The sequence below is a fragment of the Penicillium roqueforti genome (assembly GCF_015533775.1).
Source record: "Penicillium roqueforti strain LCP96 04111 chromosome Unknown scaffold_04, whole genome shotgun sequence".
NCBI classification, from domain to species: Eukaryota; Fungi; Ascomycota; class Eurotiomycetes; order Eurotiales; family Aspergillaceae; genus Penicillium; species Penicillium roqueforti.
Window position 1 is genome coordinate 534,217 of NW_024067568.1, and position 25,738 is coordinate 559,954.

Sequence of the window (25,738 nt, forward strand, 5' to 3'; positions counted from 1 at the left end):
TAACCTGTGAACGGTCCTCCCCCCATTCCTCCGTGCCGTCCCTGCATGGCTGATTTGATATAGTTCGTTTTTTTGCCCCTGTGAAGCGATTCAAAACAATAGGAGTTGGATAGTTATATTCTGTATAATTATATGAGACATTCCCCTCCCATCTCATCTTTTTTTCCTCTTTTCTCCACTTTAGCACACTCGACCAGACTCTTATCAACCGTGGAACCGGTCCATAAGTGGAGCCTTAAAAACGGGTCTGCAAATCATTGTAATATTACCGAAATACCAAAATACCTGGTAAGTTTGGTTCCACCATCGCTTCCCAGTTTTTTTCAAATCTGCTTTTTTTGCATTCACTCCAATTGGAGAGAGTATAATAGTTCTCTTCCCCTTCCCCAGCTTCCTTCCCCGGTTTCCTTTCTCTTCCCCAGCTTCATTGTTCTATATCTCTAGCCCAGCAGTGCTGTGCTTCAATCTCATATACCCCTATACCTATAACGTGTGATACGGCTTTACATAACGGCCTACCTCTTTTACCTTCCTCTTTTTAACGAATCAGATTCATTATGTCTGCCACTCAAACAATGGACCATGCCGCATTGGAGAAGGATGCGGGTCCCTCTCCTCCCTCTCCCCAGATCAGCTCTGGCCAGAACGGCGCCCCCATGCAGCCTCAGATGTCCGTCGAAGAGCACCAGGTAGCACAAGCGGCCGCGCGCTTCGGCTACGGACCCCTGGCCCAAGTCAACAACAACGAACGATCCCTGCCTCCCTTCGGTGGTGAGTTCCAGCCCGGTCTGTACAAGCCCGTCGAAGGCCGCAAATTCGCCAATCCGGCTCCTCTCGGCCTGTGCGCTTTCGCCCTTACTACTTTCGTCCTGAGCGCCATCAACATGGGCACCCTGGATATCTCCAGCCCCAACATTGTGGTCGGTCTTGCTTTTGCTTACGGTGGTCTTGTTCAGCTGCTCTCTGGCATGTGGTATGTAGCTTCCGTGGCCTCGGCCTGAGGTTCCCCTGACATGAGATCTGCGACTAATACGCGCTTCTTTACTAGGGAAATGGCTGTCGGAAACACCTTTGGTGCCACCGCTCTGTCCTCCTACGGTGGTTTCTGGATCGCGTTCGCTATCGTCTTGACCCCTGGTGGGTTCGAGATTGGTGAGGCTCTCGGCGAGTCAAGCAGTGACCCTTCCAAGTTCTATGACTCCATGGGTCTCTTCCTGCTGGTAAGTGTTCCTTCTTCACAAGACATGTGCAAGAAATCATCCCGCTGACAATGTAACAGGGCTGGTTCATCTTCACCACCATCATGTTGTTCTGCACCCTCAAGTCCACCGTCGCCTTCTTCATGCTGTTCTTCACCCTGGACCTGACCTTCCTCCTGCTCGGCATCGCCTACCTGCAGCGCAGTCCCGACGGCAGCCCCAACACCAACGTCCAGATGGCCGGTGGATTCTTCGGCTTCCTGGCTGCTTTCTCGGCCTGGTACAACGCCCTGGCTGGTCTTGCTGATAACAGCAACAGCTTCTTCATCATTCCCGTCGCTCACTTCCCCTGGTCTCCCACTGGCCGTGTTCGCCGTGGAAAGACCGACCGTGAGCTCGCATAAGCGATTTCCTTTTTCTCATCGGAAAAACAGCCGGGATGCGAAGTGTCCGCTTTGGTGATTTGTAATGTTTTTTGATACCCAGCGTTGTATGTGTAGGCGATAGACTGAGATTCCATCCGCCGCGTTCTCATCGAGTTGTCGATTGTGTTCCGGTTTGGAGGCCTGTCTGTTCGCCTGTGACTGTTGTGTGCATGGATGATCGATGATTCTGCACTAGTGCAGTTGCAAAAAAATCTTTTGTCCGAGTCGATTGATGCTGTTTGTAATTTTTCGAGGAGCACCGAGGTGATTTCTTGTGCTTTCTGCTTTTTTTCCTTGCTGTATTTAGTCTCTTTTACCTGCGAGTTTCTTGTGACTCAGTAATTAAATCATCGACATTGTTCACAATACCTTCCTTCATCTTGTAGATTGTTGTCCTTAGGCTACTAGGTGAAGTCGAATTCACACCAGTGCTTGCTGTTGTCCGGGTTGTATCGCAGACATGCTGTTGTTGGGCTTGAGACATTGTATACCCTCATCAGATAGTAACATTCTGCGCAAGAAAACACCTGCCACCAATCATCCAAGCATGTCTGGCTAGTCAAGCACCCCGACCTAGGAAGGCCAAGAGGCTGACAAGCCATCCATAGCCTAGTATAAGATTCATGTAAGGATATACATTGAAGGTGAACGAGGATTGAAGACGAAATCCCAATATCCTATAGTATGGGCCAAAAAAAATTTTGTTTCAACAGACGGGAGAATGAAACAGGGGAAAAAGGTGCCAGGGGGACACGGGAGTATATAGATACCGCCGAAATGAGTCTTTTAGGGCCTATTTACCTCGGACCTCTCCCTCTCATGCCCAGGGATCAAGCCACCCGAGAGTGGAGATGTCTGATATCATTCGGAAATTTCTCGGTCTGCACGACTTGCCACCTTGAAGTTGACAATAAGCATAAGCCAAGAATGTAGGATTCTAATTCACACCGGTTGACGCAACTACATCAGATCATGTATAGATATGTCGCATAACATTCTCCTACATACCTCCTTTTCGCAGGAAGTATACGTACATCTGGTTGGAATCGGTTGGAATCGCGAGAAAAAAAAAAGGTACGCAATAAAGCGGGAAATGAAATGATATCGGGAAAAAAAAAATCACGCAACCAAAGCCACAAAGGGCCAAGCAATCTAGGAAGAGCTGCCTTTCTATATTGTATCGAAAATCGCGCATCGCCGAGTCTAAGCCGATCTTTGCCCGGCTGAAGTTCGGTGCACGTTCGGCGGGCGGTTTCTACAGCGTATCAGCTTCGTCGAGCCTAGGGAGTGCCGGAGATTTTTCGGATTTCGGGATGCCGAGGTTGGGTTTGTGGACTGATGGGCGGTTTCAACGCCGGGAATGGATGTAGTATGTCGGGTTTGATCGGAATTGTGTGCTTGGCTTGGCTTGGTGGCTTGGCTGTTTTGAGGTTGGGAGGATATATGAGCTGGAGGGATTGGGTAGGAACAAACCTGGCATAGCATGTACATTTAGTTCCAGGGTTGAAGAAGTGGTCAATTAGGTACGGAGTAGTAGATAGATGGGCTGTAGCTGTTTGGAGAGGAGTAGTCGTGAATCATTGGAAATAGAATATATACATTATATCTTCACTCATGCGTAGATAGCGAGAAGTCCGGAGCCTGGAATATACTGGATGGAAGCGGTTGTATATAACCGACTTGGATGGGTTCGATCTATTACGGCAGAGCCATGTAGCCAGGTTCATACTGGCGATTCTACCAGCAGTTGACACTCATCCCAGATCTGACGAAGCATAGGCAGGTGAATGCGATCGACATAGAAAAAGCCCAGCAAGATAGAACGGGCCTCCTGCCAAGAGTGGATTCCCTGCAGCCGTGCAGCATTGGCCAGTTCAGATACAAAAAAGGCCCGCTCTGACGGCAGGGTTAGACTGCAAGCCGCGCCCATGAAAAGCTGCCAGAGGAGCAGGTCGCGACAGAGCGCGAATAAGCCTGACGGGATGGTCGCCTCGAGGGCAATGCGCAGAGCCTGGATTGGCTTGGGCAGTAACTGGCCGATCATTGGATAGAAGTTCCAGATAGCGCTGTTGTGGAATAGCAGTAAAGCGAGACGGGTGCAGCCCTCGATGGAGTTGTCGCCCTTTACTTGGCCTGTCATGGTGTATCGATCTGTGTGTAGTTGGTATTCTACGTGCAGCACTTCTGTGTTGAAATAGTCCTCGGTCTCCTCGTTAAACTCTTTGTAGCCGGTGTTGCCTTTGATCCATTCTGCATACCAGGATAGTTCGAGGAGATCATATACGATCTGTGCCATGGGTTCGCCGAAGATGCCTGGTATTTTGAGTAGAGGGAAAAGGCGGGTGGAAAGTAATGCTACGTCGTCGTTGGGTGGAATGAGAGAGAGTCGCGCTGGGCGAGTGTAGCGGACAAAGGGGAATATAGGCTTGGCGTGAGCCATGCAAGCAACTCGGATATCAGTCCTAATTGCGAGGTTAGCAAGCCTTGCAGCTAATCATGAAGGAGGATACGAACCATGAGATCTGGAACCGCACGTCTGAAGGGACATCGTCAAAGTTCTTCCGTAGTGCGATCATCTGTCGCAAACCTGCAAGATGGATTTTGAGGTAATCGGGATTCCCCGACGCGATCTACAATCATGTATAAGCTTTAGTAATCGCAAGCTTGGTGCGCAGAATATACTCACTTCAATTGTCAACAAGGTAGAAACTGCAGCAATCAGAACATCGCTAGAAGCCTTGACCGGGTCTGACAGGCCCTCGTTGACCAGCCGAATAGTCTCGCCACGGTGGTGGAACGTGTCGATCACCAACTGACTCCGCTTTTGATTCGGATCTCGGATGGGTAGCTCGCCTGCACGCATAGCATCATTGGAAGTAGCCATGCAAATTGTCGCATGCAGAATGGCCGGGTCGCGTTGGATCAAGGACGCCCAATGAGCCTGCAACTTGGGTTTATACCGCGTTTGCAATGGATGCGCTTCTTGTGTCAGATCCCAGAGGACTATACCCGTGTCAGTATACGAGCTCGACCATATCAGGATCGGGGTGTAAACACTCACAGACTCGCAAATGTCGCATCATTCTATCTGTGAGATGTGTATGTCCAGTATGAAAAGGATCATTAGCTCCCTGTCCCAGGTAAGACCATGCAGAGGGATAGGCCACCGCCCCACCAAAGCCAGAGTCATTCCATGATGCGGCTTGCATAGCAGGGTATCCCACGGCTGTTGATGTCACAAGCTCCTCGACCTGTTCTAGCTCTTGTTCATCTGAGATTTGACTGCTAGACAAGTTGACAGACGAACCAATACACGAACCGACAGGCCCAGCGGTATCCAGTGCCCCGGTGTTCGTCGTCGTCGTCGGCTGACAAGGCGAGTTCTTCCATTTGCTTTTATTGGACTGCTCCCCGTTCCCCATTCGCTTCTTGCGATTATGTTCGGACATGACATGGGACCGAATCCGCTTCAAGGTCTCATCCGTTGTGCCTGCCGCTGCCGTTTGTTGATCACTGTTGACCCAGAACAAAGTCGATTTCCCCGTAGATGCATTGTCGGCTTTGCGGGGTTTGCGTACTCTGGTGGTTGTTTTCCGACTAGACGCCTTGGGTGGGGGAGGAGCTGGTGCAGGAGCTGGTGTAGGAGCTGGTGTTGAGGCCATGGTCTGTATAGGGTGTATATTGGGATCGAAGTGGATGGGAGCTGCATAGGGGGAGTGGATCGGATCGGCCGCCCAAGCCGCAGCCGATGGCCGAGACAGCACGGGCAAGGTCTGCTCGTAACCCGGTAAAAGGTCCTTGGCATCCATCGAGCTTAATTAGACGTTCGAGGCATTACCTATGTAGGAGGAGGGAGACCTGGAGGTTAAGAGGAGGACAAACTTCCTTTCCGGACCGGCGGGGTAGAAATCACAGGAATTTTGGATTCTTCACATTGCAGAACGAATCACTGGCCCCGCTAAGAGTTCTAGTGGAAATTGACAGGTTTGATTTAGATGATTTAAGGGGTTTAGAGGATTTAAAGGATTTAGGGGGATTTACGATTCGTTTGTTTGTTCTTTTCCGCCCCTTTCGAGGACTACAAGTCTACACCAGTCGCATGTTCCAATATCCACTTGACCTTGAGAATATGGGGTTATATTCACCGAGCTTGTTCTTTTTAAGGTCATGTGGCGTTGAAAAAGAGTAATAACACATGTGTATGTAGGTACAGGGGGAACCTCGATATCGTGATCTACTATGATCAGCACAAATTCATGAAACACGTTGAGATACACGGAGACAAGCCGACGAAGTGTGTATAGATCTGCATTTTGGCCCCTGAAAAACATCCAACGGTTTAGACGTCAAGTCAAGATTTTCTGCCCCTGACAGCACTAGCCTTACATTTGTTAAAGTGGGCATCGCATAGCCCGAGATGAAGTTCAATTGCTTTATTGGAGTACAGAATGCATTAATATTGGATCCGAGGGAGCTCCCCAAGGTATGTAGTTACTTGTAATAGTATCGAAGAGCTAGCTGTACAACGGAAATATCCGTGGTCTACTCGATGTGGAGGCGATGTGGGGAGCAAGTGAGATAGAACGAATGAGATAGTCAAGTGAAGATAATCATACAACGGACGTCGGTTTCATTCCGACGCCGTGCAGATCGTGTTGCGCCCCCAAATTTAGGTCATACCGGGGCGCGGGAAGATCGGCATCGTGTCCAGCTGTTCTAACCCACCCATTGTACCACTCTGCCCACTGTTTTGCCAACCTTGTCCGGTCTGCTGATTGATAAACTGGCTCTGTCGGAAAGGGTTGGTGCTGCCAGTTGGGTTAGGCCGCAAGGGAGCTGCTGCTGGAGGCTGCAGACCTTGCTGCGGAGCAGGAGAGGCTCGCGCAAAAGGATTGGTTCCCGTCCGCTGAGGCTGGATCGGCTGCGCTTGTGGTGGCTGAAGCGGTACTTGCGGGGGTTGTACAGGCTGAAATTGCTCGTTTGAGGGATTATATTGCGTGTTTGCTGTGGATAGTCGTCTCGCGAAGGGGTTCGTGTTCTGTCGCGATAGAGGAGCGGCGGGTGGCTGAGCACCTGTATGAGAGTTGAGCATCATTGACTGGCGGAACGGGTTCGTGTGCTGGGGTTGCAAGGGCTGAAGTGCTTGCTGCTGTTGCTGTTGCTGTTGCTGTTGTGGGAAGGCGGCAATGCCTTCCTGCGGAATAGGAGCTAATTGCGACTGGAAGCCATATGAATGCGGCTGTGGAGAGTACCCTCCAAATCCAGCGCCAGTTGGCATAGCTTGAAGCGGCTGCGGCGGCGGTGGCTGTTGTTGTTGTAGTTGCTGCGGCTGCCCAAATGGATTATTTGGGCCCTGTGCTTGATAAGGCACTCCATATTGGGTCGGCTGGCCATATCCAGTTGCCAAGGGCTGCTGCTGAATCGCCTGAGGCTGCTGCTGGAAGCCAGTCTGCTGGGGATAGAAAGGTTGCTGCGGTTGCTGTTGGAACCCTGTTTGCTGGTATTGCATTGAGTTCTGTTGCCCCATTGGCTGCGGGTCAATTGAATCAAAAAAGTCGATCAGATCCACAGCTGGCGGCTTCGGTTGTTCGGCCTGCTTGGGTGTGTTTGACGCCGGCGGGTTTGACACTGGGTTCGGCGCGGGCTTTGATACATCTGTGGTCGCACTGGCTTCCATGCTCGGTGGAACGCGAACGCCTTTCTTGGCCAGATACTCCCGCCGGCGAAGATCGAAATCAGGATCGTTGAGATCATCTTCGAGAAGGCGCGCCAAATCTGTGGAGGCATGTTTGAGCTTCGGAATTTCCAAGCGAGTAGCAGACTCGAAATGTCTTGCGACTCCCAAAAACTGGACCACTTCTTCCGTTTGTTTTGTGAATGTCTTGTAGATTGCCAAGGCGCGTACACTATCCGGCCGCGACATCTCAAAGTAGTGTTCTATTTCGGGGTTAAACCAATGCCGATCAATGGAGGAGCTGCTGACTTACCTAAAACATTAATCGTACCCTCATTCATGACTGAATATAGAGTCAATAGATCAAGTGTGAGGAGACGGAACGCGGTCAGACTGATCTCGTTCTCGGGCTCATCCGTCAACAACTGTACACTGTCAGTCACCAATAAAAGGCCTGAATTCGGAATTCACCCACATCACATCGCAGTAACGCACGAATTTGCTTCTGTACGATTTCCGTCTCCCTCAAAAGGCCTTTATCCACACCTATCCTCTTCAGCCGTCCCGGTCCGCTTCGTACATGGTCCGTCTTGCAGGCTTCGAACGCCTTGGCACGCGTGATAAGGTATTCGGCATATCGTCGGATATTATGCCCTTGTGATTGGGCTATAAGAACAGTCAGTAGACTGCAATCACATCAATATGAGGGAACTACTGGTCTAACCTTCAGAGAAATTGCTGGGCGTGATCTTCTTCGGGTTATCGGACAGGTATCCCAGCGCAGCATCAAGTTGACCCTCTCGGATCATAAGATGGAGCACGATGAGTGCCTTGAAAACAATGGTCCATGCCGAGTCTCGAAGCCGTATTTGGAGGGTTCGAAATACCTCTGCGACTCCTGCCTCGCCGGTATGAGTTGCCACAAGAATATTCTCTATGTATTTGGATTTAGGGGCCGCAAGCTGTTCACGTCAGATATTTAATAATTGTCGCATGTAGAAAAAAGAATGAGCTGAGAATTCGGACTGACCTTGAGCTTCGTAGCCCCCTTTACTGACTTCTCAAATCCCCCCGGCATGTTGTTCTTATAAGTCGCGAATCGGCGCCCACTTTGGCTCAGGAGAATAGAAGTCTGTTAGAAGACAGTGGGAAAGACTGGAGAGCCTGCTCCGAGAATCAATGCCCTTATAGTGTCCGGGTGAGTCCTCAATCATCCGTATCGTTCATGACGTGGCTCATTGAGCCATGCTGTGAGCCTGGGGCAAGTGGGCAATTTTCTAGGGGATAGGGTTCGAAGTCCGATCGGAACGGCCGGGTTAAGGATTGGCGAGAATTTGAGATCACTGAGTGAATATGGGCTGAGAAGCAAATTGAGGGATAAGGATAGCAAATAAGATAATCCCAAGGGTGAGGGCAAAGGGAGTTCCTGGGGGCGGAGTGCATGTTCCTCGAGGCAACCTAAATTGGGACTAGCGCATGTTGGCAGTTCCTCGTGCAGATTAGCCCTGGAGTATACGAGTACTATATCATAACGAACTGGTATTTAGATTATATATGAAAGATTATAGGCTATATAAACTATAATTGGATGACCATATCTTGGATATATCCGTTGATCGTAATATTTGAATATTGCGATTTCGTTCCTATATCTAGAGATTATATATCACGGTATCCTTGGGTTTATTTGAAAACATTTCGATGTAGACTGTGGCATATCTTGTATTAGACGATATAATATAATAGATAGCTAGTGACCGTAAGCCAGCCAAGGAGTTATCATTAACACAGAGGGAACCTGCTTTGCACAATTGGGGAAAACACCACGAAGCAACCTTTTTGTTGGCTTTTTAAGATCGAATTGAATGAAGAGAGGAAAGAGTAGATATATAACATCCATTTCGGAATACAGCCCACTAGGCAAGTAAAAGACTACTGGTATTTGACGTAGATCTAGGGCTTCATACTTGAACTAAAGAACTATACAATACTCCACTTATGGATCATGCTAGAACCAAGCTAGTCACAAAATAAGAATCAAGGTCTGAACGACCTTGATTCTATCAATTATCTGGCCAGAGAAGCAGTTATCTTGTACGTAGTTGCCTCAAACGTCCGAGATGGGCAAAAATGTACCTAGAATAGTGAGATCTTCAACTTCTACCTTATCCCAATATGTTAAAGGACCAGATCTACTTTTGGGCTGAAGATAGGTTCTCTATTTGCTAGCATCTTTGAAGAAGATTTAGTCACATATGAGACCGAAGATATGTCCATTCCCAGAATGTTCGAGGGACGGGCTGGTTATTCAAGTCTGAGCCCCAAGAGTAATTTATCGTTTGTTATACCCTTCTCTTACTTTTCTTCCCCTACCCTTCTGACTCTCATCCTTCAACCACCCCTAACCCCGCAGACACCCCACCCTATGCCATTTTCACTGTCCCAGCGAATAGCAGATGAAATCACCATGATGAGTCTCAGCCGCAGTCGGAAACGAACCGACCAGCTTGAAAACAACGAGTCGGTTGTTACCAGCCATGGAAAGATCTGCCTCTGGTGTAACCGTGAATTGATTATCGACGGAACAGATGGTCGTGATGACCAGAGCCAGCCCACTCGTCCCAACCAAGCCATAATCTCCAATCAAAACCAACAGTTCCAACATAGACACCAAGAGCACCAAGACCAGGACCAGCAGGACCATCAAGAATGCCAAGAGCCTCAATATCAACATCAAGATCAGCAAGGTTGCGGACAGCAGCATCATGGCAGACAAGGCCATCACATTGACCATGAGCTGGCTATGCAAGGAGTTCCGGCCGATAAAATGCCACCATTGCTGTTTCGGTGGTCAAACCGTGACTCCCAAGGAATCAACTCGAAGACCATGTTTGTAGCCGGGCTTTTCTGCAACGGTGATTGGTTTGACTCCGAAGACTGCTCCGGGGACCGTTTCGAGGGCTTCTTTCGGAGCCATGTAAGTAAACAGAAAGTCAGAACCCCCTTCATCTCTACCTTCCGATCACCATTGGCACCACTTCACCGTGCCATTGCTGGCCAGAATGGCGCCATAGTGACCGTTATTGACACGTCCAAGTTGGAGACCAAAGTCTTCTATGCCCATCCGCTGGCTATTCGGACCGGGACGCTTGTGTACAATGGCTGGCAGGGCTACGGGGAGTACCTCATCTGGGGTCGCGTCCCAGCTGAGGCAATCGCTTTCAGCGTGGATATCGTCAGTCTTGAGGGCATCACACAGTCACACCGTGATTTGAACCGCTTGGTTCAGATCCCCCTTATCCGCAGCTCTCTACGCTGCAGTGATACTCTTCGTGACATGCTGGCGTTGAGGAGAAAGTCGCCCTTCCAATCTGGTAGAACGCTCGGAAAGTTTTTGACCCTTCTCCAAGTGCCAAGGATCCACTGGGCGAACTTAGCATCTGAGTTCGCCAGGGCATGGGGTTGGAGGAATGCGAGAGAGACAAAAATATTTTACAGCGGAGTGAAAAGTGCACCTCCTTACCTGCCCGAGGAATTGACGGACTCTGAGAGTGAGGCTCCATGGCCCACACCTCGAAAGACGCCTTGGCAGACCCCCCAAAAGATGCACTTCTCACCCGACTGTGTTCCCGACTTAGACTACGAACCACCCGAGACCGACGAAAGGTCGGAAGGGACCTCTGAGTCGGAAGGTGTGTCCAGTTCTCAAACTATGTCAATGTGCGACAAGACAGAGACCGCGGATGATGGGAACTTTTCAACACATGAGACGCTGTCTAGTGGAATCTTCCCGGAGAACAATGGTTCCGAAGACTTCTTGGCGCATATACATAGTCAAGAGGCAATTGACTTAACCTCTGATAATGAAGATACTAGTTCCCAGCGCGCATTGCAGCGGGACTGGCCGTCAGATGACGATACATACATGTATCCTGACACGCCCACCAAAATCCGAGGGAAGATCTCACTGCACTCGGACAATAAAGCCACCTACCGCCCTGTACTCAATGGACAGATGGACATGGACTTTTTTGAAAAGTTCCGGCTTTGGACTTAGCGTACAAACTGACGATATGTGAAGGTCACGAAGAATCCATGCTTGGCATGGAAGAGAACATTGAAGAATCTTTGTTTGGCGCAGCTATCTGAAGACGAGAAAAACTAGTAACTAGTCAATGTGTCAATTTGCCTTTGTGATATAGAATAAACCTCCTGGCAATGCTGTCTCTAATATGTGCATTGCGAACAAAGTAAATAATTGGCATATTCATGATCCTACCTCCTTCGATATCTAGGCAAGTAGGTATTATGCAACTAACTAGTAATATAACCATATATGCCCGAAATAATATCAAAACTACGCATACAGACAGCCAAACGACAACCCATGCCCTAGATAGGTATGTGATTTGCCATTACTAGAGAACACAGATTAAGGTCCTACTGGATCAATGTAGACTTGGAAGAGCAAGGAGATGACTCGAGATGCGCATTGAGAGGCTTTGTCTAGATTGCCATTTATGGTCAATCTTGCCCTGTGCCGGAGTTGGTGTACAGTTTCCATCGCAGGAGGACCGAACAAATCATTTTGATTTTTGCGTGGATACACGTTCATGTGCGAGGTATCTGGGACATGGAAACTCATAAACTATCCCGACCCCCATCCAAGAACTTCCTGTATATCCAGTCCATACCGCTTCCTTCGCCTTCAAAACACCCGGTTTATTAACCTAGAACTTGGAGAAAGACTTGACAGCGCGCGAGGTCTTGGCGTGAACCTTCAACACGTTGAAGCGAACCTAGAGAGAAATTTTAGTCAGTCGTCATGTCCGTAGCAAACAAAGTAAGCTGTCAGGTTCGATGTCCTGCAGTAATGCAATAGTGTGTGGTTTTGCCAACAATGACGGAAATTGACAAGGATCACTAGATGAACGTACAGTCTTGCTGAGAGGACGGCACTGGCCAACGGTAACAAGGTCACCCTCCTCAACACGGAAAGCGGGGGAGACGTGGGCAGACAGGTTCTTGTGGCGACGCTCGTAACGGTTGTACTTGGGGACGTAGTGCAGGTATTCGCGGCGGATGACGAGGGTACGGTGCATCTTGGTGGAGACTGTAGATAATCAGTTAGCAAGTCCCCCTGCCTGGTGAAAAAAAGACAGTTCCAATTCAACTTACCGACTTTGCCGACGAGGACACGGCCGCGGATGGACACCTGGGAAGTGAAGGGGCACTTCTTGTCTGTAAAGGTTCAAAAATGAGTAATCTGACACGGAAAGATTTTGGTGATTGCGGGGATTTTTTTTTGGCATGAGTGGTCTTTTCGTGATTCGAGAGTTTGAGTGATGAATGCGAATATTGGCGAGAGAGGGAAACGACGGAGATTCCAGGCCCCTCAATTGCTCCATGCGATCCTCCATTCGTCCTTTGTATCCATGAAAAGACCACCCACCCATATATATCCCGCCACAATATTTCGAATAAAAATTCAACGGAGGTCGTGCATACCGATGTAGCTTCCCTCAATGGCGGTCTTGGGGGTACGGAAACCGAGACCGACATCCTTGTACCAGCGGCGGCCCTGGGCAGTCTTCTTGGACGAAGCCTTAGCCTTGGTGTTGAGGAAGATGTGAGGCTGCTTCTGGAAAGCGCGCTCCGACTGGACGGTCAACTCGGTGGCCATTTTTGCGGTGTTGTTCGACGAGGAAGCGGTGTCGAGGAAATGTCGGGTTGGCGGCTGTCGAAGATGAGGAAGATTCGTTGTCCGTTGGAATCTTTGGTAATTCGTAGTGTGCGACACTAGTCCTAATCGGGACTAGGCTAATTGGGGTTAGGGCTCTGCGCTTTTGTTTACATCACGTGATTGCGGAGGCAACGCGCTTTGGGCAGGTGCGATAGGAGTAGATTACAGGCTCACCTGGGCAGTCCTGTTTGATCTAAAGATCCCGACGCTCAGATTTACCGAGTATGCAACCTTGAATTGATCTGTGAATGTGCCGATTCGCTCGCCGACAATGTCAACTCGACCCGACTCCGCGGCTTTGCGGCCGCCGCGATCTCGTCGGTCTATCGCTCATGTCCCGCGGTCTAGGATGACGTCTAGTTTGGACAAGGAGAATGCGACAACTCAGATTGGCGCAGCTCAGCCATTCTTGAATAACACAAAGCCTGCTATGAAAGACAAGAAGTCTCGGAGCAAGAGTTTGGGGCCTGGTGGACTAGATGCCCTCCAGAATTCTAACGGCAATCGTCGCCAGGTAGCTATCAAACGGAAGACCACGGGCGCATATGCAGAACAATTCTGACTTAAAATATCTATAGTCTACAGCTTCTTTTCCACTAAAGTCTATTCTCAAACCCACAGTCCCTGTGTCTCCAGTGCGAACCATTCCGTCATTCGAGGAAACGCGCCGACGTACACCAGCTCGTAGTAAACAGCAGACACACGACGGCATGATGGACGGACAGGGCCAAACAGACCAAAAGAAAGAGGGTCTTTTGATTGACTTCGAAACAACACCAGGACCTCCCACGACAGATAATGACAATGACGACACGGCGAACCCGTTTGATACATTTAATGCGACTTCTGCCATTCGCGAGGAGATGGCTGCTACTAAGGAGCGTGACGAACAGGAGCGGAAAGATCGAGAACGGCAGAATATCTTAGAGAAACGAGCCGCGCGGAGGAAATCAATGGGTCAGTGTGTTCCACTTTGTCATAGAAGTGAATATTGACACAGATTTATACAGCGAATCGCCGAGTATCCTTTGCCCCCGAGGCAACCTTACATACCTGGAACGTGGTGGAAATTCCGGACGACTCAACCTCCTCCTCTGCCGCAAACTCAACAAGACGCGCATCTGCTGCCGTAAGCTCTCAGAACCAACCTGCCCCTGCCTCGCCCACCAAAGACGCTCCATCTTCGCCAGCAGAATCGGAATTCGAATTCTCACCTGTCCGCACACAAGATCTAAACCAGATAAGAGGTCGCCCATCATCTGGGGATGATGACGTTCAGGATTTGTCTTCTAGTCCGTTCAGCGGAAGCTCAGTAGGAAGCGAAGACACCGGCGCCCAAAGTCTGGCCGGAGAAGATGACGATGGCGATTCTTCAGACTCCGACGATGGATTTGATGCTGAGAGCACTGCAATGAGCATGGATGATATGACCGCGCGCTCAGGCATGAGTGTCCAATCAGATGCAACTTCTAGCTCAAGCTCTAGTGCCAGGCTCAACGAAGCACTACGTCAGGCCGCACAGGAAGCAGGAACCGAACTTGATGAGGGCGGAGAGATGTCAATGGAAATTGTGGATCAAGAAATAACCGGTGCTTTTCAGCCGTGGATCAAAAAGGGCCAAAGGCAAAGCTTTGACTGGGGAGATATTAGCGCACGACATGATGAGGAGAACCTCGATCCATCCAAGGCGGCCACTACTCAAGGTTCACCAGAATCAGATGATATCGACGAGGACGAAGACCTTAGCATGGACGTGACGAATGCCGTAGGACGCATTCTTGGCAAGTCCCCCGGCCGTCGCCAGAGCACGGCTCGTCGCCAGTCCGTGGCAGAAGAATCCAACTATGGAGATCAAACTATGGAGATGACCAATGTCGTCGGTGGCATCGCGCAGGTGGATTCGCCATTCAACTTTTCCGAGATTGGCAACGAAGATGAAGGAATGACAATGGAATTCACATCAGCCGTCGGCAAAATATTGGGCAACCAGCCTACTTATGCCTCCAACTCTGATCACATGAACTTCGATCAAGAGAATGAGTCTGACGATGGTATGGACATGGAGATGACTGGTGCAATTGGTGGCATCCTACAGTCAGGGATCGAAGCCAATGACAAAGTGCACGCGAAGATGATAATGGAGCTTGAAACCGATTCGGGTCAGCTTGCTAGCTCGCCTTTTCAAGACAATGTTCGACAGTCTCCTGCCAAATCACCCCTGGCTTATCAGATTGCTGCTGTTGCATCTGAAAATGGGAGCCCCAGTTCGGCAACTATGCGGCCTAGGCCTCCTCGGCGTAGCTCCACCCCAGGATCGTCCAGCCGGCAAAGATCACCAAATACGAAGCCATTGACTCCGCCCAAACAGTCTACCCCACAAGCTAAACCTACCACTCCAAGCAAGACACCCCCCTCCAGCAATGTCACATTTAGAAGTGCTTCGCCAAAGAAGCTCTTCCAACCCGAACTCCAGCAATCAGCAGATAAGCGCAAGTCTCTACGCCAAAGCCTGTTTGAGCATAACATAGCAACAGGAGAGTCGACCCCGCTCTTCAAATTGCAACCACGCGAGAGTCGTCGCTCTTCCGGTCTAGGGATTGACAAAGAAGGTCTCGGATCTCCTCGCGTGGCGGCCTTACTGGACAAGCGCCCGTCGCTTGGGGATAGTACGCCCCAGTTCGTTCCGCAAGAACAGCCCCGATCCGGTGTACGCTTCGAGGATCCTCTGCAAATGCAGGCCGAGGAAGAACGTGATCGCGAAGAAGAGGAACTCCGAGAGGATGGCTATATCAGGGGATTGCAGTCAGATCGGGACGTAACCCCAAGCTTGAAGGACTTGATTTCAAACCTGAGCCCGAAGAAGACTAGGATTGGCAATCGTAAGAGTCTCCATGTTGGGGCTGCTCGCGGGGTTTTGGGCAAGCGCCCGGTCGAGCTAGACTTGGATGAAGACGAAGTGGAGAATTCGCCCAAGCGACTGCGTGGCCATAATGTCAGCCCAGTCAAAGGTGTCAAGTTGCCAACGCCGATGTTCAGGGAAGCCAATATCCGTCGGTCAATTCTGTCACCCGTCCGTAGAGCTGCTAGCTCATCACCCCCCAAAGGCAGCACCACGCCTTCCCAACAACCACGGAGTTCTTCCCAAACGTCCACAACTCCTCTCAATCATGGGATTGATGCTCTTCATATTGCTTCTGATCCCCAACAACCAGAAGAAGAAGAGGTCACTCCTACCGAAGAAGCCCCCGTGGAAATTGAGTCTATTCAGCTGCAGGACTTCCTGAAAATGACCAATATTCATTTCATGGAACTAACTACGACAAAGAGAAGACACACAACTGCCCCCGGGAGTGCCACCAAGAAGCTGACACGACCTTCTGGTGAGAGCATGCCTAAACCAGGCTCGATAACGTTTGATGATTGTGTGGCAGCTGGCTTTTGTACCGTGCCAATGCTTGAATTATACCAGCATGTAAGTGATACTATACCCTGACACTCTTGTTCTCGCTCACACTGTCTCTAGTCGTGTCGGGAGTTGAAGTCCTATATTTCTGAAGGTCGGCAAGTGATTCGCTCTATTGAGGCAGAAACATATGCCGAAAATCCAGCTCTCTTCAAAGAGTATATCACCGCTCCTCCAGATATCCGAGTGATCATGGACAATCAGTTCCGAAACGTCAAAACACATGCCCGTCTGCTGAGTAAGGCCACATGGTACGAATGGCGGATGAAGTTGCTTGAGGGGTTGAAGGAAGGGCTCATTCGCCACGTGGAGGAAATGAAAGCAGATGACGATCTGCTATCTGAACGAGAAGAGTTGCTTAATAGGAACGTGCCGTTTCTCGTGGAGAAGCACGCCTCCCTGGAGGAAGAAGCAACCAACCTGAAACAGTTGGTGGAAGAGATGGAAAACTGTGATCAAGATGAGTTGCGCAATACGCGCAGCAAGCTGTCCGAGGTGGACTCCGAGATTGCAGTCAAGAGACGTGAACTTGAGCAGTTGCAGAAGGAAGTCCAGGCCAAGGGGACTTTCATCGAGGCTGGAGCCGAAATGCGGGATGAGTTCCTGGCTCAAATCCAGGAGGCAGAGCGTGTCAAAGAAGAGTGCCGTGGCTGGAGTGCTCGGGAGATCAACGAACTGAAGGGTGAGCTTTCCCTATGGAGTTTCTTTTTTTGTGGCTGCAATACTGACTGGGAAAACTAGCCTCCGTCCAACGAATTCAGCAACAAACTGGCTGGTCGATCGTTTCGGCCGCAATTCCTTCGGATGATGCATCGAAGGGACCTTTATTGAAGATGGCTTATCGGGATAAGCTCCAACTAGAGTTCTATCCCGGGGCTTTTGCCTCCAAGAAAAGTGGCCAGGACGAGGGAAAGAACTACCCGATGGAACTGGCTTCCCAGAAGAATGCCAACATTTCTCCTATTGCATCCTTGGTCCTCCACTCGTTGCAGCACTACCTGGCTACTATCCAGCAATCCACTGTCGCACCTAAGCAGCTTTTGCGCTTCATCTCTAGCGCATGGGACCGCACAGTTGGGCTGGAAAATGAGGCGCGCATGCTGGAATTCTGTGGTGTTACCCGCCTCACCCTGTCCAAGCCTGATGTGGGCTCTCTTTCTCTACGCACACGCTGTACGCTCCTCGGTAACGCTACCGTATCCACACCTGGCCGTAAAGGCATTGCCTCGAAGAACAATGGTGCCAAGAGAATCGATGTTGACTTCACTGTCCGTACCCGCATCGATAAAGCCAATGCAGAGAACACTATCGGTTCCTTGGACTTTGATATTGACGTCCTGGCGACGAAGGTCTATGGGTTCGGACCAGGCAGCAAGTCTGGTCTTCCAGACAAGGAGTTGCAAAGCATTCTCGGCAAAGGCCTTAGTCGGGAAAAGGACGGTGATGTTCAGCTCGGAAACGGCTTGTGGTGCAAAGCAGTGCGCATACTCACGGGATCTGTGTTTTAGTTCTCATTTATGATTTGGTTATTGGATGGGTTAGCTCTGGATTTGGAAAGGAAGGCGCAGAATGAGTCTTTTTCATGCCCTTCTTGGGTTCAATGGCGCGGGGAAATGGGATATCTTGACTTCGGGATCTGGCTGGGCGTTATTTTTTATACCTAGTCTTTCTTTTCATATCCACTGATTGATCATTTGTTTTCTATTACACTACTAGTAGCTACATCAACACTCGTGAACTCTTGCTAATGCATATACAAACAAGAGAGTAGAGAGGTTGTGTTTACAACGATAACGATAACAACAAATCAAAATATCACACCCCGATCAATCGACCCTTAGAACAACCCCAAGAACCCATTAGGCCAGACCGGATCCGCCCCCTGATTCGGATCCTCCAGGCCTTGTTGCGGCATATAACCATACCCCAGACTTTGAGGATCGAACCCACCAGCTTGAGCCGTTTGGCCGTCAATAGCAGGCGCGCCATAGATAAACGACTCAGCCGATAGAATCGGCATGGAAGGATATGCATCGACAGGCTGAGTGCCCGTTGGGATAGAGGGCGGAAAACTGTAGTCAGTCGGGTAGAGACCTGCGAAGATATTTCCGCCGTGGGTCCAGTCGCCGGCCACAGGGTACTGGAAGAAATCGGGGATTGAGTTGGCGGTACTGCTGAAGGAGTCTGGGGAGTCGGTGGGATTGGGAGTCATGCCTGATGACCCTGGGGGTTGGGTTGCGGTTGTGGGATAGTCTTGGGATAGTTGCCAGGATGGGATTGACGGTGCGAAGGTGTTCTCATTTGCTTCGTGAAGGAATGTGGTTGAGGGTGAGTATATATTAGGTGGGTTGGCGAGATATGGGGATTGTATTTGAGTGTTGTCGCCCGGGTCTGGCATTGGGCTCATGGGAACGACGTAGCCGGAGGAATTGACCGGTGGAAGGCCTTCTAAGGTGTCGGGAATACTGCTGTCCATCGTGGTGGGGCTGGCGGTGCTTGATGCTGGATACCGCGGAGCTGTGGTGGGGGTCATTGTTTTGCGGAGGGTTGTTGGTCGGCGGTGCTGCCTTTGGTGGTGTGGTGCTGGCTGTGTCCGAGATGTATGCCTCTTGCCTCCTGGTGGTTTATAATCTTGGTCTTCGTCGTCTGGGGCGCGGGCTCTTTTCTCGTCTTTGTCGATAGCTACTCTGGCGATGCGTTCGAGGGTCGCACTCATTCGGGCCATGAAACCGGCGTAATTATTTGATCCTTCACCTGGGGGGGTGAGAGTTGCGAAGAAGGCCGAGACCATGTTGAGGGATTGAAGGTCTGCTCGCACACTTGAATCGCGGGTATCCCGCAGAATATTTGAGAATAATGTTGATGCTGCCAGGAAGACGTAGTATAATAATGACCTAAGACTTGAGTGTGAGAAATGAAGCTGATAAGAAGACTGTTGTACTTACCAGGTCCATGCGATATCTCCCCATGGCATGTTATTGACAACCTTCAGGGTATCTCGGGCAGCCTGTGCACCAATGGCTGCCGATTTTAAGGCATGTGCTTTGCTGATTGACTTGACCTGCTCTGATTCCTTTCTGGCTGTTATCATGTAGTTAAGAAATATAGGTACCCGATGAATCATGATCACAGCATTGTGATAGACGAAATGCAGACCAATAGAGGCAAAGCCAAACAGGAAGTCACGTTCAGTATGTTTTATTTTCGGCCCAGTGAGAGTTGGGGATTTGCGTTTCCATTCTTCAAGCTCTGCATATAGTTCTTTAATCGTCTTGTAGATTTCAGCGGGGGATTTTTCTAATGCCTTAACGGAGTACAATCGACTGTAGATGTGGCTCTTGATGAGCGACATCAGACAGAGCTCGCGGAAGAATGGAATGTTGCTTGCGGTTTCACCATGCTTATCGCCCTCCAGTTCTTCTGGAAGGGGGACATCGAAATCATCTTGATGCTGTGATGGGGCATTTCCAATTCTTAGGCATGTACTGGAACATTGGGTTAGTACTTGATACGGCGTCTGAATGGACTTCTCTTACCTTTGGTCAATGACAAATGCAACCCAAAAAACGCGCCGTCTCTCCTCTTGCTCAGCCGGACTAAGTTCCGGTCTTGGAATATCTCGATGAAGTCCCATTCGGTGACCGGAGCGCATGGCTGCAGTAATGAGCGGCAGTGCTGATTGGGTTCCCGCATTTCCCCGAAGGAAGAACGCCTTTGCAAAATTGTTAGATGCTTCCATAGGTGCCAAAGAAGGAGGAGACGTACCATGCTAAGCAATGCCTGTATACTCAGCAGATCGGTGCGTTTCAAGGCTAATTCAGTGAAGACCGACATCGCGTTTTTGAAGTATAACTCGGATTTCTCCTTGTCTTTTTCTGACTTGGAGCTACTCGAGGATCGATATTCATATGCCAGGCAGATTACCATGTTGATGTTAGCCCAGCGCGCAGCATCATCACAGGTTTGCTGTGTATATTGCCATTCGACCATTTTCATGAATGACGATTCAAGATAGATAGGAAATAGACGGTTGGCCGTCCGGAAGAAATCTTTGATAAGAGAGAATACCTCTGACCTCGAGGGCAAAGGTTTAAAAACCTTCGAGGCAAACAAATCCTGAAACACGTCCGGTCGCCATTGATTCCATGGATTTTCATGACGGGATTCAGGAGATATCATTCGCAAAAAGCTCACATCGCCTGCTTTGCTCTTGATCCATTCTATCCCTGTTCGCGATAGAATTGACATTGAGCACGACGTTCCTATCCGTGAGTTAGTCTGGACGGTTTTTTTTATCACATGGGCGGTACTGTCTATCTTACCGAAATATCGAGAATCATCTCTTTGGTCCGTCGGAAAGATGGGTGTACCTTCGATGAACCCACCCTGTGAGCGAAGAGACGCTCCGAAATTTGATTTTGGACTGGAAGCAGATGATATGCTCTGACTAATTGGTCCATCATCATCATCTTCGTCGGAAAAGTCGTCATGACTCATATCGCTTTCTTGCAAGATGCCTGCCGTCCTCAACAACGACTCAACCCTGACAAGGCGGTCTTTCAAAGACTTGACATATTCATCAGTACTGTGAAATAATTAGCCATGATCGACAAAAAGCCGATCGGGACATGGCAATGGACATCGCCGTACCTTTGCTGATTATCCCGCTTCTCATGCTGGGCGGGGAAGACACATTGCGTATTACGGCGCATGCATTGCACGCAAGTCGAATTCGACCCTTCAAGCTCACACTTGGTCTTTTTGCGATGACACATCTCACAAGCCTAGATAGACATTATATCGCCGTTAGCAACGCTGGATTCCCCCTTAACCGGAGTCCGCGGGGATAGTAGAACTCGGAACGACAAACAAGACCAACCCTCAGGTGCTGTCCTCTCCAAAGCGCAGAATCCATGGGCAATGCGTTCTGGGAAGGTGACTGCTTCATTGCCTTGGTGGCGGACGGTTGTGGATGGGAGTCATGAACGTGCGTGCCAAGACTTTTCGAAAAAGTCGCCCGAGCGGAAATGGCGAGGACTAGCGGGAGATCTTTGTTCCTTATTTCGATCTCTCCTGTTTGATGTCTACTCATAGGCAAATGTTCAGAATCTGAAGGGAAAGAGAAAATAAAAGGAGATGAATAATCAAGGACCACGGATTTCGGGACTCTCGGATTCCGTTCACTTTGTGTTCCGGCCAAGTTTGTGGGATGTTCATTTTACGGAGCACGGAGTACGTGTCATTTGATGTCTTTTTTTTTTAGATATCTTGCATCTCGGTGTTATAACTGAAAGGAGCATAAATGTAGTTCAAGGTTCCCTTAATTGTGTTCGAGGTATTCCTAGGATAGTTGGCATGTGTCAAATAGATCTCATGCTTATCCTGTGAGATCATCGGTATCTATAAGCGCTATATGTAAGCCTTCAAATATTATTATCTAGCTTACTAGCCGAAAAGACACTGCCGGAGTAGAAGTACATCGGTCACAGTTGGGATCCTCATTGTAAGAGCTTTCAGGAGGTTCGTCGGAGACTTGTTAACGATTTGTTCGTCAATTGTTCTGTAGGATATGGTCCACTCTATGTCGCAGCTGTCAGAATTAACTGGTCAGTGCCGAACTAATGGTAAGTGGTGAGATCTGACTGGGCCTAGAGCTGACACCTGCTGCAGTCATCCTAGACCGAGGGCTAGGATAGGGGTGAAGTCGGAATTGGTTTGTCGTAATATTGAGGATCTGAAGGGTGGTGGGAGAGCATAAAGAATGGTGAAGTTGGAGAGACAGGGGAGATATTCATATGTTGATGAGAAGACGAACTCGCCGAACTACCTGTTTGCTAGCTAGAGATAATCCCCTTTGGTAGATATCTTTTTATTTGTATTTTTTCCTCTCAGCGTTATAGCCAAAAAATAATTATTTACTAGAGAAGTGCCAATAGGAGAAAGTCGTACCCAATTCTGACCCTTCACACCGTCTTTGGGAGTAACTTACCACTTGTCACATCACCACATCTGGCACTATCAACCTTTTTAATCCTTCTGAGAAACGGACGCAAAATTTCCTGGCATGGCTCCTCGCAAGACATAGATATGTTGTGTATTTATACATATCTCACCCTGCATCTCGAGAACCGTGACTGCCGAGGCTAATACTACCGCAAGAAACAGCCGTTATTTCTTGAGCGCATCTTGCACGACAACAATTTTCTCCATACATCCTCTGCATTGACCCTATGCGACCAGAAGACGGAGACATCAACGGCCAGCACACAAAACCCAACCCAATGCCGGACTTGTAAACCGCCAGCTCGGGTAAGCTTCTGTCCGCTGATGGCAAGTCTCGCTATGTCGGCAGTGTTCTTGATGATGAAGAGGGCGGCCTATGTGAAGTATCCGATTCCGACCAGGATGATATTGGAGCTATGCAAATACCTCAAACGGGCATTTTGGGTGTCCTCGCAGTACACACAATATCTGGGGCCGTACTCGGAAGCACGCATAGCATCACCGGGTAACACCCTGGCCATGAGGAGGCGTCCAAGCTCTGGAATGCGTACGCACAAAACGTGGAGCCTCTGTGTAAGGTTCTTCATCTTCCAGCTGTCGCGAAAATGGTCGATACCATTTTAGAGTAACCTTCCGTGGCCTCCAAGAGCAACGAATGCCTGATTTGTCATGGCCGTGCAGAGGTGGGATATTTGTGCGCTTGCAGCAAGAATCTTCGATACAACCAACGCTATCTACGGCAGCCCTAGCATGCAAAAGTATTGATGGCAAATATAAGCTTCATTCCTGTGGGATGCTATCGCATGTGTCTATTCAAATCACGAGGAACTTGTCGAAGGCAGAAAACCCCTATATTCACAATCGGTAAGCTACCAAGGCCTGGCTTGTGAATCCCCTAAGTCAGTCGTCCCCAAAGCCGACTTTCATCACTGCGTGTACGAACCGAAAGTAAGCGAGCAGCGGGAGAGCATGGATGTAATAGGTGGAACCACTAAGCTTGCGGATGATGCATCGGATGCAGTTTTCGGCGACATGGATGGGACAGGCCTGTCTTTAAATGGCGGTCTCGACTCTTCAGATTGGGTTTTCTGGGATCAGCCGTTTTGAGAGACCAGCCTGGGCTCAGTCTACATCCCCTGTACGTACGTTAGTAAGGTTTGTCCGGAGCGTCCAATGATCTCCTAAACCATAGATCAAGTAGCTCCCAGCAATACTCATGATTCGGCTTTCAACTCTAAAACAGGAACTACTGAGACAGCGACCATTCAATCAAACCCACCAAACCCCTGGAAACCCACCAAACCCCTGGAAGCCCATAAAGCCCATAAAGCCCATAAAGCCCATAAAGCCCATAAAGCCCATAAAGCCCATAAAGCCCATAAAGCCCATAAAGCCCATAAAGCCCGTAAAGCCCGTATACAAATTAGGGTGAAGATATTGGAACAACCACATCGGTCTATGTAGAATTCATACCTCGGCAAGTCAGGAGTGATGACATAGTTCCCATCGGGACCGGATTACGGAAGGACCGACGCACCGTCCAATCGGACGAAATCACTCTTCGGGCCGGCCCGACACACTCTAGTACTGGGTAGTAGTATCCTTCAGTGCCTGGCCCATCTGGCCTTTCACTATTGCCTGAGGTTGAAAAGATAAACTATTCAAAAAAGCTCTCAGTCTCGTTTAACTTTGATATATTCAGAGATACAACTGCTCGAATAGGAGCTGTGATAGATTCAAAATAACAGAAACGGGGGCGAAGGAGAGAGAACCAATGCAAATCCCGATATCTCGAAAAGTAGGAAAGGAGCAAAGAAGCAAAGAAGCAAAGAAGCAAACGAAACTATCAACGATCTCCAGCGTCATCCAACATTCAGATCGTGACAGGAGAAAGGCAGCACGCGATTTTGAACTGTCGAAGTCGGGTATGCAAACCCTCTCAAGAGTGAGTTCAGCGACATTTTCCCTTAGACGAAGACGCCTCTCCCTGTGATGAGGACGCCTTTCTCGCTCGAACCTTTTCCATCTCATCCGTCAATTGAAGGCAGTAGCTCATAATCACCATAGCAAAATGACGCATATTGCTTTTGCTTTCAATGACCCACGGTCCATAATCTTGCATGGTGAGAAAAGGCAGTGCAGTTCCCCTCGAAGGACAGAGATCTCCTTGTAGGTATGCGGGGTATTCTGGCGGGTACTGGGCAAGTGTCAAATAAATATCGTCTTCGTCCTGTGAGATCAGCAGGCGCCTATAAGTTCTCGTTAGCATATAAACATTCAACGGCATATTATTATCTAGCTTACCGGTCAAGAAGACACTTCCGGAAGTTCGCATCAGTCACGATCCATGTCACCATCTGTGCTGCTTCCTGCCATAGGACCTCAGGACGTGCGCTCCAGCCTCGTCGCGCCGCTATCACTTCGATGATGGCGAAGGTTTCGCGGATATGGGAACCTTCAAGATAAACATTGGTGCAGGCAGTCATCTCTTGACCACCGAGACACACAGTGTTAGGGAGGAAGTCTATCGACAGTCCACACCGGAACGTTGATTGTAAGAGTCCTGAGGAGGTTCATCAGTGACTCATGAGCTACCTGCTCGTCAATCGTTCTGGAGAGTATGGACATTCTGCATCCTCTACAGCTGTCAGAATTGAGGGCATGGTGAGAGACAGAAGAGAGCTGTATTATGTGACGTGCCAAGTCTTGCAAGGATAGAAGAGTGTATCAATTCAAAATAACTAAGATAGAGAGAGAGAAAGAAGAAGCAAGTTGCAAAGTGGGAAGCGGCGGCCTGCTTATATGGTTGACCTTAGCAATCATAACATATTAGTATAGAGGAGACAAACACCTAGAACTATTTGTTTGCTAGTTAGCTATCATAGGGTGTGGCTAAACCTGCTAGGCAACCCACACGTATCTTTCAACGCACCCTGTTGACTGACTTGGAGATTCACAAGCCAGGCCCTGGGAGTTTCACTGGACTAGGTTATTAGTATTATATTTATTTAAGTTCATTGATGCCGCCGATTTCGCAAGTGATCGAACACATCCGTACGGTCTCTCCAGCCCAACTAGTTGGCTTATATTGTAGCGAAGGAAGAGCTCCACCGGTGCTGTATCATCGTCCTCGAAGCTCCACAGTTGAGAATACTGTAGAATCAAACTTTCTCCATCAAATGAAGCTTGAATGATCCTTCCGTGCTGTTCGCCCATATAGGAGAGAACCAA

At 49.3% G+C, this 25,738-nt stretch overlaps 8 protein-coding genes across 8 annotated transcripts; 3 read left to right on the plus strand and 5 right to left on the minus strand.

Annotated features, from left to right (window-relative positions):
* Positions 1 to 557: 557 nt before the first annotated feature.
* On the plus strand, positions 558 to 1,603 carry LCP9604111_3036 (acetate uptake transporter family protein; the record flags this gene model as incomplete). The annotated part of the gene is made up of 3 exons (XM_039070580.1): positions 558 to 973; positions 1,049 to 1,220; positions 1,280 to 1,603. The coding sequence occupies 3 exons, from the start codon at positions 558 to 560 to the stop codon at positions 1,601 to 1,603; spliced, it is 912 nt and encodes a 303-aa protein (XP_038930991.1).
* Positions 1,604 to 3,347: 1,744 nt separating this feature from the next.
* Positions 3,348 to 5,433, minus strand: LCP9604111_3037 (uncharacterized protein; the record flags this gene model as incomplete). Its single annotated transcript, XM_039070581.1, has 4 exons — positions 3,348 to 4,086; positions 4,139 to 4,254; positions 4,311 to 4,627; positions 4,686 to 5,433. The coding sequence occupies 4 exons, from the start codon at positions 5,431 to 5,433 to the stop codon at positions 3,348 to 3,350; spliced, it is 1,920 nt and encodes a 639-aa protein (XP_038930992.1).
* An 860-nt stretch (positions 5,434 to 6,293) lies between these two features.
* On the minus strand, positions 6,294 to 8,376 carry LCP9604111_3038 (ENTH domain protein; the record flags this gene model as incomplete). Its single annotated transcript, XM_039070582.1, has 5 exons — positions 6,294 to 7,561; positions 7,612 to 7,723; positions 7,774 to 7,964; positions 8,023 to 8,260; positions 8,329 to 8,376. 5 exons carry the CDS (start codon positions 8,374 to 8,376, stop codon positions 6,294 to 6,296), a joined length of 1,857 nt encoding a protein of 618 aa, XP_038930993.1.
* A 1,347-nt stretch (positions 8,377 to 9,723) lies between these two features.
* LCP9604111_3039 (uncharacterized protein) lies at positions 9,724 to 11,355 on the plus strand (the record flags this gene model as incomplete). Its single annotated transcript, XM_039070583.1, has 1 exon — positions 9,724 to 11,355. One exon carries the CDS (start codon positions 9,724 to 9,726, stop codon positions 11,353 to 11,355), a length of 1,632 nt encoding a protein of 543 aa, XP_038930994.1.
* Positions 11,356 to 12,028: 673 nt separating this feature from the next.
* Positions 12,029 to 12,981, minus strand: LCP9604111_3040 (40S ribosomal protein uS17; the record flags this gene model as incomplete). Its single annotated transcript, XM_039070585.1, has 4 exons — positions 12,029 to 12,097; positions 12,236 to 12,411; positions 12,477 to 12,539; positions 12,807 to 12,981. 4 exons carry the CDS (start codon positions 12,979 to 12,981, stop codon positions 12,029 to 12,031), a joined length of 483 nt encoding a protein of 160 aa, XP_038930995.1.
* Positions 12,982 to 13,312: 331 nt separating this feature from the next.
* LCP9604111_3041 (kinetochore-microtubule binding complex subunit SPC105) lies at positions 13,313 to 18,012 on the plus strand (the record flags this gene model as incomplete). Its single annotated transcript, XM_039070586.1, has 5 exons — positions 13,313 to 13,555; positions 13,620 to 13,998; positions 14,052 to 16,513; positions 16,565 to 17,186; positions 17,246 to 18,012. The coding sequence occupies 5 exons, from the start codon at positions 13,313 to 13,315 to the stop codon at positions 18,010 to 18,012; spliced, it is 4,473 nt and encodes a 1,490-aa protein (XP_038930996.1).
* Positions 18,013 to 18,341: 329 nt separating this feature from the next.
* LCP9604111_3042 (transcription factor domain-containing protein) lies at positions 18,342 to 21,452 on the minus strand (the record flags this gene model as incomplete). The annotated part of the gene is made up of 7 exons (XM_039070587.1): positions 18,342 to 19,398; positions 19,450 to 19,989; positions 20,041 to 20,216; positions 20,270 to 20,766; positions 20,827 to 21,089; positions 21,155 to 21,288; positions 21,384 to 21,452. The coding sequence occupies 7 exons, from the start codon at positions 21,450 to 21,452 to the stop codon at positions 18,342 to 18,344; spliced, it is 2,736 nt and encodes a 911-aa protein (XP_038930997.1).
* A 3,006-nt stretch (positions 21,453 to 24,458) lies between these two features.
* Positions 24,459 to 24,993, minus strand: LCP9604111_3043 (uncharacterized protein; the record flags this gene model as incomplete). The annotated part of the gene is made up of 2 exons (XM_039070588.1): positions 24,459 to 24,756; positions 24,812 to 24,993. 2 exons carry the CDS (start codon positions 24,991 to 24,993, stop codon positions 24,459 to 24,461), a joined length of 480 nt encoding a protein of 159 aa, XP_038930998.1.
* Positions 24,994 to 25,738: the final 745 nt, after the last annotated feature.